Below are 17,646 nucleotides of genomic sequence, written 5' to 3' on the forward strand. Positions count from 1 at the left end.
TGCTAATCCGAACGGTTTCGCTTGGTATGAAACTTCCGTATCAAGGGGGTTTTATTGGGACTCGGGGAAACCAAAGTAGGTAGGAATATGATTCTTGTCTCCGAACGCGTTAGTACACACTTTTGTACTGGGTTGTTTTCTTGATTTTGTGTACCAACAATGGTACCTACATGACGGTGTGAAGTGAGTGACATGGCATCATGTGTTTATCATCACTCAGCCATATATTTGCCTGTATGTTGTTAAACCCTGCTCCCAGCTGTATTCCAGCTATATGGCGATGGAATGTATATAAACAAGACAGGATCAGACAATGCAGTGATGGATATTGTGAGCAACGATGCGTCGGGGCACGTTGAAGTCAGAAGTCAACCAAGTCTCCGATCCCGACCACGATCCACATGGTCGCCTTTCACGACCAGCGTCGGTTGTTATGGGGGTGGCGTGGGGTGGGGTGTTTAAACCCGAATTACCACACTAAAAAAAAGAATACATTAAAATAATACTATAAACAGATATAAATATGAAAACTTAAAAGATACGTGCGTCAGTCAACAGCCTCGCCTTAAGGCTGTTTGATAATGGGCAAATCAATGATTAGCCTGTCAGTGGCGTCGCGTGTGCCAATGTTTACGCCTTGTCCGGCAAATACCTAATTGAGGCCCTTAATTCTCAATGATTTCTTATAGAAGTGTCACTGATCGGTTTAGCACCAGAAACACATCCTCTTTAGCATCGTGTATGTCGCATTATATGGTGATCTTTCTCCTTGCATCGCCAACTCACTTAGTGGTAAGTTAATATATGTAGCGATCGTAATAGCTTGCTTTCAGAAACTGTCGTTCTCACCTTGAATTAATTGTATTGTCATCCGTGTAAATACAGTTAAGATATATCTTGTCAGATAATTTTGATTTCTGAAGCACATGTAACGCATGTGGTGTCTCCAAGTGACTTTGTTCGAAATATGCTTCTGTTCACGCAGAAGTAAATGGGTGAGGTGAGGTGAAATGGGGTTTAACGTCGCGTCCAAGATTATTGCACTTATATAGCGACGTGCATGTTCGTGTGAATGCTTGTACTAGTCCGGACTGATGCCGATTTATAGTGCTAGCTCACTGAGATACCATGCCGCAGTTTAACATGAATACCCAACTCAGACACAGTATACTGACTCCGAGCCGACCAGTCCTGGTTTTAGCCCCTTAATGCCGAGCGCCAGACAGGGTAACAACAAGTACCATCTTTTAACGTCTTTTGGTATGACGCGGCCGGGGATCGAACCCCGGACCTTCCGCTCTCCGGGCGGACGCTCTACCACTAGTCCACGGAGGCGGTCAGAAGTAAATGGGTATCCGGTAGGACGAGATGGCAGTTTGACTGTTAACCTCCTCGTGCCTCACTGGCAAGTAGGGTTCATATTCCCCAGGGAGCTGAGAATGAAAACTGACAGCACACTTATCCTTTTCCTGGGTAAATAATGTTGACTTTGAGAGGATTTGGGGCATTATTATTAATTATCATTATTATTATTAGTAGTATTATTATTACTACTACTACTAGTAGTAGTAGTAGTAGTAGTAGTAGTACAATAGTGCTTCTAGCTATCGTTGCTAAGAAGATGTAAGGCATAAAAGCGTTAGATACGGCCTATAAAATAGTGTTTATATCGATCACAAGGATTACTGTCAATATATATGATAAGTAATGACATGTGATGAGATGAAAATACTAGCTTATACCAAGACCACACTGACTACAGCGTTAATAGTAAAAAGTTAACGGAGGGGCATATTTTGCTTGTTTTTAAACGCGACAATCTGGGCCGCGGTTTCGTGCCAGTGTTTGCCATTTATTGACAAAATGTTATCGGCTGAACTTCAACACAAATTGATTGTGTTTCATCATATGTGACATTTGGAATCGTATATTGACACAGTGGTTGAATAGTGAGCAAAAGTATGATTCTCCCTTTCCAATTTTGAAACACTATACAATTGTCATTCGTGGAAAATGCCGCGTCGCAAAGTGTTTTGCTTCAAGTACTTGTTCAACTGAGCCAAGGGAAATCTCTGAAGAAGGTCTTGTCATTTCACCATGTTCATTTGTGTATTTCCAAGATATTGCAGTGACGAATTATAAGCAGTGACGACGTTTCCTGGACGGATTTCGATTAAGTGTTTTAAAAAAAACCTCGATTCTCAGGAGAAGCATCGATGTTTCTCTCATGGTTTTTTTTCTCGTGGCAAGAGCAAATACGAGCGTTTCATAATGCCAGGCTCCTTGTGGGTAAGTGGTGTGTATCTTTAATGGCTTGGAATGAGTAAGGGGTAAATGGGAGGGGGGAGGGGGGAGGGGGGAGGGGGGATACAACAAAAGTAGAATACGTGGAGACATTATACAAGATGTTTGAATTAAGCAGTTATCTGGGAGGTCTACCATACATGTCACGTCGGTTATTTTAACTTTTACCGGGCTAAGTGGCCAAAGCGTTCTCTCGTCACGCCGAAGTAACCGGGTTCGATTCCCGACATGGGTACAATGTGTGAAGCCCATTTCTGGTGTCCCCCGCAGTGATGTTGCTGGAATATTGCTAAAAGCGGCGTAAAACCATACTCACTCACTCACTCACTTTGACTTTTACCCTGTGGTGATACCGGGATAGTATTAGTTCCAAGTGTGTGTGGTGAGTCAGGCTCGGTGACTTTGTTGATTGTCGATTTCATTGTACCCCGACGTTATGGGACGTTGCTCATACTATCAAACACTGGTTTGTCTAGACTTGATTATATTCACTGACCGATACAGCGGATACTCTGCTGACTGATAGGTTAGACAACACCAAAGTTTTCTCTTGCTTCCGTAGGCGAACTATTTACATTTCACAATTTTTAACAGGAACCCTTATGGTTCAAGACCAATGTCGAAAACATTTAACATTATGATGTCTTTGGATAGAGTAGACCCTGGACAGTAATGGACAAACAGTCAAAAAGGTATATATATATTCCAAATACATTTTTGAGATCCTCAGGGTGTTACCTCTATGACTGTACCTGTGAAGATCCGGGGTAAAATAGGTCTTCAGGAACCCATGCTTGCCGTAAAAGACGACTGACGGGATCGGATGGTCAGGCTCGCTGACTTGGTTGAAGCATGTCATCGTATCCAAATTGCATGGATCGATGCTCATGACATCAATCACTGGATTGTCTGGTCCAGACTCGATTATTTACAGACCGCCGTCATATATGTGGAATATTGCTGAGTGCGTCGTAAAACAACCAACCAACCAACCTCTATGACTGCATACTGGAAACTAGTATTTAAACCTATTTGCAGGGATTCATCACGTATTCCCGATATGGTCCCAATTTTTATTTTTGTGGACAAACCCTCGACTGTGGGATGTACCTACAAGGTAGACATCAGGCATCTAATTACGACACTTTTAGAGTACATTCACACCTATTCCTTGCGTGTCATGTTCAGATTACAGATTAAACTTTAACACCAACATGGGGACCTAATCAACAGACCCCTCCCGCGCCGTCATCGGGTTGAAGACATGCATCAGATTCACATTGAGATAACCACCGATAACTCAGCAGTCGGTGACTGTTTAATCTTACAATTATTGAGGAAGCGGGTAGAAGAGCAAGGTCAACTGATGCTGACGCCAAATGTCGAATCGTAATGGGTACATAATCTCTACATTAACAGTTGAATCTAACGGGATTTAAAAAAGTTTATAAACTGATGGGCAAAAGAAAGTGGACACACTTGAAAATTGGATTGGTTGGTTGTTTGGTTGGTTTGTTGTTTAACGCCGCACTCAGCAATATTCCAGCTATATGACGGCGGTCTGTAAATAATCGAGTCTGGACCAGGCAATCCAGTGATTGACATCATGAGCATCGATCCACGCAATTGGGATACGATGACATGCATCAACCAAGTCAGCGAGCCTGACCACCCGATCCCGTTAGTCGCCTCTTACGACAGGCAGGGGTTGCTGAAGACCTATTCTACGCCGGATCTTCACGGGTCCCGCTGTTTTGAAAGTCTCCTTTATTAGATTAGTGTGTGGAACACACGTCCACTCTGTACTCTACTGCTGCCCTAAAGGGTACATACAGTATCGTATATTCACCGAATGTTATGCGATCTGTTATAAAACAATTTAACAAATTCACAGTTGTTTTAGCATATATTATACTCTATGGAAACTGTTGACGTGAATATATATTGTCATAATGTCCCGTGGACATGAATTATGAGCACATATTTCATTGAATAGAACGATATTAATATAAAGGGAAATATCAAAATTGTATATTGTTTCAATAACGGAATGCAACACGGTCATACAACTATCTGGGTCAGTGTTTCGTTATAATCAATATCAAAGCTTAATAATTGCGATATTTCTACAGTTATACTGACACAGTTTGTAGAATGAGCGTATGAAGGTTGCTTAGCCATTTCAGCGCCGCAACCATTCGCAACAAGAAGTTAGATACTGTGTGCGTGTAGTGTGTTCGTGAATTTGATTTACGCCGCTTAAAGCAGTATTCCTGTTATATCACGGCGTGTCAGCTTAATGTGGGAGGAGAACCCGAAGTAATGCAGGTCTTAAAAGTTTACCACATCGGTGAAACCAACGAGCACGGGTTTGGTGCTGACAAACCTAAGGGGCGCAACTCTGCACAAAGATTTGCGGCGCCTTAGGGGACAACAGGAGCCCGATCTACAAAGCGATCTTAGCGCGGTAATTGTCACTCCCTTATGCTTACGATTGTCTTAGCGCTAAAGTCGCTTTGCGGAACGGGCCCTGGAATTTGAAACGAGTAAAGCAAAAACCACAGAGTATAGTAAAGAGTACTTTCTTAATTGTGGAAGCAAGAATCTATACTTGCATAACACCAGGACATCAATCATTCATGATATTTGTATCCCAGCCAATCACCATTGAAACACGTTTACACTTCACCCCTGCCCCCCGTAACTCTCCTCTGCCTGCCCCCGATGCCCCAAGGGGAAAGGCTAATTTACACATGCTTATTAAGAAGTAATGACCTAAGCCTGTTTACTATGGGATACATTCGACCGGGGACCAGTGTAACCTGAAGAAGTGGAATAGTCATATCAATTGGAGTTGCCCAATCAGGTCTCTACCTCCCTTGAGCATAGTGTGACACACTAAATATCTTCGGAGCACCACACCATAAAATGCGTCCCTGTTCTGGCCAATGTTAACCTTTAAGTGTATGTAATTCGGTGGCAGAAAGTAATACTTGCCCCAACTATCCATTGTGGTGCGGGTTGGGTTGTATGCGTTAGCTGATGCGGGGCCTCTTCGAAGTCCGATGCTCTAAATTTAATGTGAGATTCGATATGAATTGTTCAAGGTTTCCCAGCGTCAGCACTATTTGCAGTTGAACAATCCCAGCAATCTGGGCAAGTGTATGCCTTCAAAGGAAACATAGCGTGATAATCTATAAACTTGATTGGAGTGGAAAATAATTTGCCTTTGTTGCCAAATGTGTGTGTGCCAGACTGTGGACTTATGGGTGTGGGATGTCTGTGAATCAGCAGCTAGAACGACCATGAGCAACGCGGGGCCTACTTTCTCGAAGCTTTCTTATGGAACAGACATTCTGACGGCAAAGAAAGAAGTTCTATGAGGGATTTCGGGAAATGGTCGAATGAGTGGTGGCTTGAAAAGTGGTGTGTTTAAACAGTATGAATAATGGTACTGGGCTCGGTGTAGCCACATAATATTTGATATCGACCGTCTACGAGGCCAACTGTAACTGTTTCAAGTTGTCATGATTCTGTTCCAAGTTGTCGAGGGAGGGTTTATTGCTACCTAAAGTACATCTCCGTTCTAAAAGATAGTTCATCAGATAATAGCCTTCTTCATGAATAATTCAAGTCAGATTGAAGTTGTGATTATCCCGGACGCAACCACAACGAATAACTCAAACAAGTCCTTTGTTTTGATTGATTGTGATAAAGAAAAATGCCATCTAAAAAAAAGGATGTGCGCGATCTAGGTTCTGAATGATAGGATACAGAACGACTTTGATCATTGTCTTCAGAAAGCTGATCCACTTGTGATAACAGGCCTCATTGGTTGTGCGGTGACTGGGAACAAGAGTGGATCTTCTGGATATATAATGTGCATTCTCATGCATTAGTGGGTACTCTCATAGATTAGGCGATTATCAGTCAAGATTCTTTGTGGATTTCCATACTAAGATTCGGGGCTCGTGGGCCTCTTGCTGGGAGACTGTTGCTGCATCAACATATCAAGATATTTAGGTTGTTCACAAAGACTTAGAACAACCCTATGTCGTTGGATATATTCCATTGTTGGCGCTCATCAACAGGATCACAAGCGTGTGGTTTTCTCTGTATCTGTGAACACTTGGAACACTGTGGCAATATTCGATATAGAAGATATGCCTCTCATGAGCTTTTGGATGAAAACCTGTGATAAGCGGTAGATGAATGGCAACAAGCTTTTTGGAGTATTCCGATGTAGGCTTCACTTCATCGCCTTATCGTAAGAAAGCTTATAGCGTGATGGAGTCGTTGCATGCAATCTTGGGTTAATTGGTGGAAACCGTTTCTGTGTGTGTGTGCACTTATTTGAAAGTGTAGTTCTTTGCACCTAAATCCTCTTGTGATTGCAAAATGGGAGTTGTTATTTGAACACGGATGTTTGGTTTATTACGACTTGCGGATGCATCTCCTCATTAAGATTCTAAAAGTGTGCCATTTTAATGTGCTGGGACAGTTGAACGAGGAACAGCTTGTATTTTTCACGTGAAGTGTTATCAGCTGCCACATAGCGAAAAAAGTAAATTGACTTGAGTCGTCTGGAGTTTCTGACACCATCGGATTAGACTGAAACACCCGAGAAATAACAACCTGTACTTCAAAGAGGGATCGATTATCTGGAGCACTCACACTTCCCAAACTGTTGTGATGCAATCTTCGATGTTGCTACCTCCCATATTGGGACGTTTATCTGCTTCGTGGACTTTCTAACACGAAGACGACAAGTGTTTGACTACTATCGACCAGGAAACTGTGAGGTGACGAGACGCGCTTGAGTCGCCACGCATTGATTTACCTCCCAGCCAAGTTAACTCACCTGGGCTGACGATGGGAACTGAATTTTCCAGAACCAACCTGCTTTGCTGATCGCGGGTGTGTTAGCTTACTTTGTGTGGTCTGGGGAACATATACTATGGCATCATTAGTCGGACTCTGTTAGGCTCAACGTGATCAATGACCGAATTTGAAATGCGAAACCATGATTAGAAATCCAATATATTAAAAAAAGACGAAAAAACGGTTTTCAAATGCACAAGAAACTACTAACACCCATGAGTAATGATGCTTTGTATCTCGAAATTATCAAATCGATTCTGACAATAGATTCTTGGTTAATTTAAGCTTCTGAACGCTAGATCACCTTGCCTTTTACGAACAACAAACAACCCAGTCGGAGTGTATGCGTTTGAGCTGCAGAATAAGTATTCAGGGCAATCATTCCTTTGAGACTAATTAACAATAAAGTGATGTGCTGAATGAGATGTACTGACTGATATCTCGGTTCTCAGAGACAGGGATGGGTGAATCTTCTTTGGAGCATCGATAGTCCGAATCCCGTTTTGGTAATTAACACTACTCGTGCTGCGTAAATAACGGAACTGCCTCTTCATGAACCTCTCCAGCAGCGGAAGTCAATAAACATCGATCACGATAACGTGCAAGTGTTCATCTGAGTTGTCTCCCTTTGATCAAGTGCTCAGCAAGACCCAAACCAAAAGGGCCCAGAACGATACCATTGAAAGCAAACTGGAATGTACAATTGCATGAATTACAACATTGCTTATTGACGCGACGGATTGATGGTTGTATTGAATATCCTTAAATTGTCATTGGACAAGTAAAGGGCATCACATTTTTGTGGACGTATCGGTCATCAGAGATTGCATCTCTGACGCTAATGGGAACAAAGAACCTGGGTATGTTCTAACCCAGCTGAGGAACCACGTGAAATAGTTACCTGATCTCAGGGGACAAAAAGGATGATAAAATATGTAGATGATCGTGTCGTTCCCTGGAACACCACTCAATCCCCGGGACACGCGTGATAGATTTATTTATCAGTTGACACGGATCGTCACTCATAAACAGTACTAGTTCTTCCAGTGTGTATTTGCGACAAATACAGCGTCACTTCTTCACAGGGAGAGATTCGTCAGCTAATCTGAAACCGTTGACCTTGACACTCACCTTCAGGGTCTTGACTTCTCAAGCAACATTTCCAGATCATAAATAACCACACACAAGGACGGAATCAACCCATCAATCTATGCATTGTGACTTAAGTCTTTGATGACGGCAACGACCGGGGCAACAACATACCAAATAAGGAAATATGTTAATATGGATTGATACAAGGATTAGCGATTAGAAGGCATTGTCAAACTCTAAGAAGCAGAGTTCTCTCCCCTTCAGAAGAGCTCTTCTATGCCAAAGACAAAGGCGTATACCCATGAGGAAAGTGTTTGCGAGCATCATTCATAATAAAACAGTTATCTATCCGTGTCTATTGTCAGTTTTAATGTCTTTGTGGTTGACAGACTTGAACAAGTTTGCTGATATTGATTAATCAATCTATACAGTGAATAATAAAGACTTGGGAACCACAGCTGGTGGCAATTGCAGGGCGCTGCTACTTTTGAAAGTCTTAATCTAAAGTTATCAGATGGACAGCCTGATCTGTTAGTAGTGACACTTTGGATATATGTTGCATGATCTTCATCAATGGAGGAAGACTATGCTGAAAGCGATGTTGGCGAAGGAGTAAGTACATAAATAGCTTCTGTCATGTTCTCCAATACATCCGGCCCGCGCTCTGACAAACCTTCGAAAAAGCGGGACCCACGACAGCAGATTAACGGGACGTCGATATCGTTTGAGGTAACGTGCACGTGCAATTTGGTCGCACGATGATCACGCGCTCACAGATCACAAAGTCAACACGGTGAGAAGTCCGACTTCACGCTCACGTTGTGCACGTGTATCACACTCGTTAGTAACATATGATAAATGAACACACAGCGGCTCTTTTCACTCTTAAGCCCGGGAAATTCAGCATTTGACCAATGGCTTGATGGTTTTCTCTTTAGTAGGGTTGTCTCTGTTTCACGCATGCGTAGATTAGCAATATTTATTTGCCAATAAGCCGATATTTATTCACGCTAAATGTTAGAATCGTGACGAAGTTACTAGTCGTTTAGTACTAAAGTCTATTAATAATTCACGTAATAGTGTGAAGACATTGTGGAAATGAAAAATGCTGCCGATCAGCTATAGCTGCCGTTTCATTGGTCTCCGTGGCCAACGACTTGTGTCAATCGATCTGTTTTGTATTGGTTCAGGGTTTTTAGTTAATATACTTCAAGTTCATTGCATGAGGCAGTGCGTATACCGGTGGGATGTAGTATCAAACGCGAATGGCGTTGCGATGTATTTCGTATTCTTTTGTTGTATATTATTTCACATTTTAAATCATTTGACATACAAATCAGTATTACGTATGAAACTACTGCGTTCATACCTTGATACCAATTCGGTTGCTTTCTTTGTACAGGTTACTATTTCATGTATATAGGTTTCATGTAGCTGGTCCCGTGTACTGTATCTGCCAAAATGGTTCGTGCAACTGGCTCCATGTTTTATATCTGCCATGCTGTTTTATGTAACTGGTCCCATGTTTCGTATCTGCCAAAATGTTTCATGCAACATGCTCCATGTTTCGTGGCTGCTGTACTGTTTCATGTAACTGGTCCCATGTTTGGTATCTGCCAAAATGTTTCGTGCAACTGGCTCCATGTTTTATATCTGCCATGCTGTTTCATGTAACTGGTCCCATGTTTCGTATCTGCCAAAATGTTTCGTGCAACTGGCTCCATGTTTCGTGGCTGCTGTACTGTTTCATGTAACTGTTCCCATGTTTGGTATCTGCCAAAATGTTTCGTGCAACTGGCGCCATGTTTCATGTCTGCTGTACTGATTCATGTGAATGGCCCCATGTTTCATATCGGCCAAAATGTTTCATGTGCCTGGTCCCATGTTTCATGTCAGCTATACTATTTCATGTAACTGATGCCATAAACTTAATCTGCTACTCCGTTCCAAGTGACTGGCTCCGTATGTTATATCTGCTATACTCAGTCCGTTCCAAGTGACTGGCTCCGTATGTTATATCTGCTATACTCAGTCCGTTCCAAGTGACTGGCTCCGTATGTTATATCTGCTATACTCAGTCCGTTCCAAGTGACTGGCTCCGTATGTTATATCTGCTATACTCAGTCCGTTCCAAGTGACTGGCTCCGTATGTTATATCTGCTATACTCAGTCCGTTCCAAGTGACTGGCTCCGTATGTTATATCTGCTATACTCAGTCCGTTCCAAGTGACTGGCTCCGTATGTTATATCTGCTATACTCAGTCCGTTCCAAGTGACTGGCTCCGTATGTTATATCTGCTATACTCAGTCCGTTCCAAGTGACTGGCTCCGTATGTTATATCTGCTATACTCAGTCCGTTTCACGTGACTGGTCACACATTTTACGTCTGTCATACTGTACAACGTGACTCGCTCCATGCGATATTATCTCTCACTCCGATTTTTTATCTGCTTGGTCCATTGATTTATATCAGTTTAAAGGGCGGGTTTTTGTGTTATTCATTTGTTTGTTTGTTTTTAAGGGGGGTGTTGTACCCCAGTGACGTTGAATCTCCTCTTCAAGTGTACAATCTGTTAGTCCTATTCTTGGTGTCCCTTGTCGTGATATGGCTTTAATCAAAGCTGCGTAAAAAAATAAGCACCACCACTAACAGTCATACCAGCTTATGTCCCTTGTCGTGATATAGATGAATTCTAAGCTGCGTAAAAAAATAAGCACCACCCATTAAGTACTTCCAAACAGAACAATCACGTTCAGCGCTCTTCACTTAAAGTCAAGCGAGTTTATGTCTTGGTCTGTTTGTCAGTCGTCTGAGGCTTCACATACATGTACCCACCAATGAAGACACCTCAAGAGGTTCGAATCTGATTTTCAATATGGCCGCTGCGGCTGCCATATTGGAAAACCTCTTCATGGCCATTACTTAGCCATTTTGGTACAAAGTATAATGACAGTTGGTACATGTGTAGTTTGTAGTTGGTCTAAACATATATGTTCAGGGTTTGTATTGCGATATTTTCAGATTTGGCCAGGCTCCTAAATTCTATCATCTTCCCGAGGCAAGGGAATTAACTGACTATAAAAGTCCAGTCATTTAGATCACTGTAAAGAGAAACCACTGTCGTGACCAGTGGTATGAGTAGATGCATCCAAAGGTTATTTTGAAGTGAAGATACATGAAAAAAGGCATGGTGCTTAGCTTTTGTCAAGATAAATTTATACATGTTTGACGTTGGTCCTGGTTGGACTTGGTTGTGTTTTACCTTCTGCATAATTGTGACGACGTCGTTTTTAGTTGTTATTGCAACGACGAGAGTCAATATGTTTGTGTTTCTTTCTTCCTATTTTGTTAAGCACTCCGCGTTGAAACTTTTAACACTTTTACCATCCACATATATCCCAATGATCAATTTGTGAACCAATTTTGCACATATCTGTATTAACAGACAATTTAGATGCTTAATTCCAACCAAATCTTCGTTATTTTTAACACATTATCCCTTGAACATGGGGATGAGAAACACACACACACACACACACACACACACTTCTCTCTCTCTCTCTCTCTCTCTCTCTCTCTCTCTCTCTCTCTCTCTCTCTCTCTCTCTCTCACACACACTCACACACACACACTCTCACACACTCACACACACACACTCTCACACACACACACACTTTAAAGGCTGTCGGACCAGATGACGAAGGCCTTGTCTAACCCCACAGATGTAACGGATGTAGACAAAATGATGGAATGAGTGAGTTTGTTATAACTGTATTAATAGTACGGGGTGTCAGCTTGATTTAGGCCTAAATCCTAAACGACACATCTCATAGGTATTTTATCATTTGTGGAACCAAACACCGGGTATGGGGTGAAATACCAGGGATCATAATCAAGAGATTCGAACCCATGCTTAGCGGATCCTGGCATCTAAAGGACGTAACTCTTTACGGTGATTTCGGGGCGGTCGGGTAGCCTAGTGGTTAAAGCGTTCGCTCGTCACGCCGAAGACCCGGGTTCGATTCCCGACATGGGTACAATGTGTGAAGCCCATTTGTGGTGTCCCCCCGCCGTGATATTGCTGGAATATTGCTAAAAGCGGCGTAAAACCATACTCACTCACTCACTCACTTTTCGGTGATTTCAGTACAACAAACCCCTGAATCGCCCACAAACCATTCATGTGATCAACTGATGCAGAAAAAATCCGAAAGGAATATCTAAAAAATCAATTTCGTCTTTCCAGAAGTCGAAGCAGAATATAACGTCCTCCATCCAACTTGAAACAGACCTGTAAAATCTGCAGATTATTTATTAAGTGTTTTCTATTAACTGTGTTCAACCTCGTCATTCACCAATGTTGGCTGTACCAACGACGAAACAAGTTTGTAACCAGCAGGTGACGTTTGTTTAAGTAACTCGATAACTGTGAGGTATAAATACAAATGCTTGCCCATGATATATTGTTCGACTTGAAAGGGAAATTTACATTTGTAAATCGATGTCATCCCCTCTTGTTGTTAACGTTTATACAGAAATGTCCACTCGGTAGGATTTCTATGCATAGGTAATGGTATGGAATTTAGGTGGTTTCTTTGATGTGGTCACATTCTTGAAATTAATGGACGTCTTTACAGAAAGCAGGGTTAACATTGCTATACACATGCACAAATGTTATATCTTAATTAGATCATTTTACCTGTGCGTTTCATACCTACATGTATAAGTTATTCCTTCAATGCTGCAGTGTATGTGTAAGAATGTAGAACATATACGCTTAGTTGCACTACATAACACGTCGTCACAATAACCCACTGACAAAAGTGCATGTAAGACGACACCATGTAAGACATGGCTAATATCTATCGCTCACTGTGTCAGTACACATGGGGAGAGGGGTGGGGGTGGGGGAGGGGGATGGGCGTGGGTGGGGGCGTTATGGATATGAGCGTGTCCCTTAGGCATGCCAGAAATTTTTGATCGCGGTATCGATCCCAGATTCCCGATTACTCTTCTAGTTTTGTCAGCACCATACCCGTTGCACATGTATCTCTTCGAGTCATCCTCCCACGTCAAACTGACACGCCGCGCAAACTGAATACTCACTCACTCACTCCATGGGGCTAATGCAGTTTACTAATTAACTGATCGTCATACTTGCTTCTTCCATACAAATATCAACACTTGAGTATCCCATCAATTTAAAGTGCGCTAATGAGTATTAGAATGAAATCTAATCAATATTTCCTTGTGTAGATAATTCACGTACCTTGCATATTGAAAGTGAATTGATGCTTGCGACAAGAAACTGAAATATTCAATATTTCATCGAGGCACAAGTCGACACATTCGACTGCCTTTTACCTCGGGATAAATGGTTTCCCTGTATTTTCAAATCATTTAACACGCATTCCATATCGTTTAGATTCATATATATCACTTATGATAGCCTCTGGCCATACTCTTTGTTCTTTCCACCAAATCATCATATTGAATATATACATAAATTACATACCTGGCTTGTGAATATCTGTATGATGAAAACGGTTTTTTTTTCTGAAACGTGGTTTAACGTTGAGATTTTGTTGATCAGGATCACAAGTTTCCTCCCTAAACTTGTAAAATTTCGAAAATGTATGTGAATTTCAGCACAAATTAACAAAAGACTAAACTTAAGATCAATTGAAAATGCGGGCAACTTTTATCTCCCACTTTTTTATGGTTTCTAAAGCATGTTCAGCTATTGTTTTGTTTGTTTGTGTGTGTGTGTGTGTGTGTGTGTGTGTGTGTGTGTGTGTGTGTGTGTGTGTGTGTGTGTGTTTGTGTGTGTTTGTGTGTGTGACTAACACGTGCACCAAGGAATGATAAGAGTAAAGTTATTTATCTGATATGCAGTATACCTACAAATTTAATTTTATTTATAACCAAAATATTCTTTGATAGCGGATTAAGAGCAATAGACATACTGCGTCTGATGTCATAAACTTGTGGTTTTTGTTGATGTTGATGAGGATAAACAAACCTGATCATGTGATCATTACTTAACCAACGTTAACTCTAACAGACCCCTCCGTAGTCTAGTGGGAGAGCATCCACCCGGAGAGCGGAAGATGTTAAAAGAGTATACTTAAGGCTTGTTGTTACCCTGCACGGCGCTCGGCATTAAGGGACTTAAACAAGGACTAGTCAGCTCAATCGGCATTAGCCTGGACTAGTACAAGCGCGCAAGCACACACACACACACACACACACACACACACACACACACACACACACACACACGTCGCGATATCGCGTTCAATTGTCTTGAACGCGGCATTAAACCCCATTTCACCTCACCTCACTCCTAATAGCCTTAATTTCATGAACCAAAGCAAGATGTATGACAAGGGGCCTTTTGCCCACTGGAAACGTCAAATTATAAAGTTTATGAAAGCTTTGAAATATTGGTTTGAAAATTATCAGACGTCTTTTAATTGCAGACAGCTAGCTGTTTTCTTTGTCACACTTGGCTAATGGCTAAAATGAGTGAAAAAGGACGATTTTTCGAACTTTTCAAACAAATGAAAATCTAAGCATGGGCAAGTTCGTGACCAAATATGTTATTATTTCCAATATATTTGAACTGTTGTTGTCTACATCTTTTATAAACACCTTTCCAAAAAAACCAAAGTCAGCCTTTATGATACACTTTAGCTTTACCGATGCTTTTAGTGATGCCATAATTCTCAAACATGCAACTGTCGAAATGAAGTTCAAAGTCAAGTTCTCATCCATATTAATTCAAAACGGCAAGGCCAGAACAATAATCAGCCTCGGTTATCTGCCGGACACAGATCCAAAATAAACAAAAGGCAAAATAGTGATGGAAATTGTATGAATGGATCACTGAAAATCCGTGATGACACCAGGTGTTCGCGAAAAAGGTACGCATGTCCTGCTCTACCGGTAGCACCCGCCACTCGCCCAATTTGCATAAAAAGGTAACACCTCTTTAAAAAAAATCTGAAAGTTTTGTTCCGTTATTATACTATGCAGATCCTTTGGGTCTGAAAGGGTCCTTACCCTATGCCTCCATTCCAACTTCGTTGGAAACCTACATAAAAAGTGAAGGTAAGATTCAGTTAAAGGTTAAATATGATTACAAGTCGTTACTCTAATATAAACGGAATGCTAACATCTGTTGTATATGGAACTGTGTTAATTCCGTCTCCGTGTGTAATATTCACCAAACGCAATAGAGCAATCGTTTGTAGAGTTTCCTACGCTTGTCCTTTCTGCACCGAACATCTGATCAAGCATCTGGAGCCAGGGTCTTGAGATGTTGAAATTCGATGGCTACTCTACCGCGGTTTCCATGGACGACAAATAAAGGAATTGTTGATTATCAATATATACACTGAAATCGGTCTCGGGGCACAAATGCTGAACCATACATTGTATATCGAACTGGTAGTACATAACAGATGTAGGTTTACACACGTCAATCATAATTGCTTCAGGAATTCATACCACATTATTACTGGTACCGTATGGAAACTGTTATAATGTTTCTATTTAACCAATGGAAGGGATCGATAGTCCTAGCTCTGCCTTTATTACTGTATATTACAGTTGCTTATCAGCAAATTACTAACATTTTTCGTTACAGCTTGCTTCAATTGTAAATACAAGATGTCTTCGCCAGAGAATATCAGTGCCAGAGATATATGGGCGTAAATGGAAATTCAGCGCTGAAATAATATTTAAATATTTAAAGGGGATCGACCATTTAATATACTGATGTAGGTGTGTGTTTGTGTGTGTATAGGGAGTGGGGGATTTTGTGTGGCCACTGGATATTGTTCATCTAAAGTTGCAAAACCAGATATTTAATTATATGAAACTATGAGCCTATTTCTTTTAACGCACGTCTTGCAACTATGTATGTCCTTTTGTTTTTTCTACTTTCTGAAGCATAATTATCTTTTTCGAGCATTTCCAAGGACAATTTATTTTTTGTATTAGATTGTTGACCGATATTTTCTTCGAGTACTCATTGCCAGAAGATACAATTTCATCAATCTCAGGGTACACATTTCTTTTCGGTTGATCATGTTCCTGGCGATTAATAAAGAAATATGCGGTTATTTTGATAAACGTTTAAATGAAAAAATGGTATGTGTTTTTCATTGTTTTCAATAATTCGTTCGCCAATACCTTAGAGGCAGGCTGTTTCATTGATGCGGCTGCTAGCTGATGTCGACTCGTCAAGTGCCAGCCACCTTGCGTTCTCAGTCGGCACGGTACGTGTGTCTGTGTTGTCAGCAACAACCTACAAAACCGTTCTTCTGTCAGTGTCACTCTAGGAAAGGTTCTTTGAAGACTAGTGGTGGTGGGTTGTGCTGCCTGACCTGTTTGTCTAGACACTGTACCTAACAACCACTGCACCGTGTGTGACATTGTCTCTATGTAATTAAAGTAATGATTAACCCTTTGATTGGTACACATCACTGCAGACTACCAAGGTGTTGTTTTAACACAAGCTCCCGAAGCATGACTTCCGGGACTGCAAAATGTACCCGGACATATAATGGCGTCGTACTGAGTGTTTACGATTCACTGTTTTTGGACGCTGAACTCTCTCCCTATTTGTGACAATACAGTCTTTTTGTACAGTGAGTTCTTTACGACGCAGTCCTACCTGTTTTATGTCTTCAATGACGCTAAACTCTCCTATATGTTTAAAGGAACAGTCTTGTGATTTCAGCAATTATACAAAAATGGTAAAAGTAGATGTTCACTAAGCTAAATACAAATGTACATCGTTTTGTGAGCACATTGAGATCATGGTACCATATACTTATTATAAACACTTTTGAGAAAGTGTTGCAGCACACACACCTGTACTTCATCTTTGTATTGGATACACATGACGTGAACCTATAGACCATGGATGAGGATTAATGTGCTGCTGCAAAGAACAGTTTGATCACAAGACCTAACCCTTGACTTCACGTGTTTTTCGACTTGCTGATAAGTTTATAGTCCCAAGCAGAAAGCCTTCCATGTGACTCTGACCTGTGAAGATCCGGATTGAGAATCGGTCTTCAGCAACCCATGCTTGACGTAAGAGGCGACTATGCTTGTTAGAGTCGAAATACGGGATCGGGTGGTCAGGCCCGATAAATTGGTTATTGCCTGTCATCGTATCCCTAATTGTGTAGATTGATAAACGGCATTAAACAAAAAACAACAAAATCCATGTGACTCTAAATTAAAGTTTGTTCAGTATTCTAGTGACATCAGTCGCATAATCTCGAGGAACCTGTGTCCGTTTCCTTTGACTCATGATCATCTGTTGGCGACCATAATACGTGTTCGCTTA

General features: G+C 41.3%; 1 protein-coding gene across 6 annotated transcripts in view; it reads left to right on the forward strand.

Annotated features, from left to right (window-relative positions):
• The window catches only part of LOC124140489 (dipeptidyl peptidase 4-like), a 544,190-nt gene that overhangs the window by 329,344 nt on the left and 197,200 nt on the right, over positions 1-17,646 (forward strand). The window contains exon 1 of one of the 6 annotated variants that reach the window (XM_048382366.1): positions 8,739-8,889. The exons of the other annotated variants lie outside the window; for them this stretch is intronic. Coding sequence (XP_048238323.1) covers positions 8,851-8,889 — 39 coding nt within the window. The 5' untranslated portion in view covers positions 8,739-8,850. Of the gene's footprint in view, positions 1-8,738; positions 8,890-17,646 lie in introns of those variants that run through there. 6 annotated transcript variants of the gene reach the window in all.

The sequence above is a fragment of the Haliotis rufescens genome, unplaced genomic scaffold (genome assembly GCF_023055435.1).
Source record: "Haliotis rufescens isolate VD_foot unplaced genomic scaffold, xgHalRufe1.0.p SCAF_4, whole genome shotgun sequence".
NCBI lineage: Eukaryota > Metazoa > Mollusca > Gastropoda > Lepetellida > Haliotidae > Haliotis > Haliotis rufescens.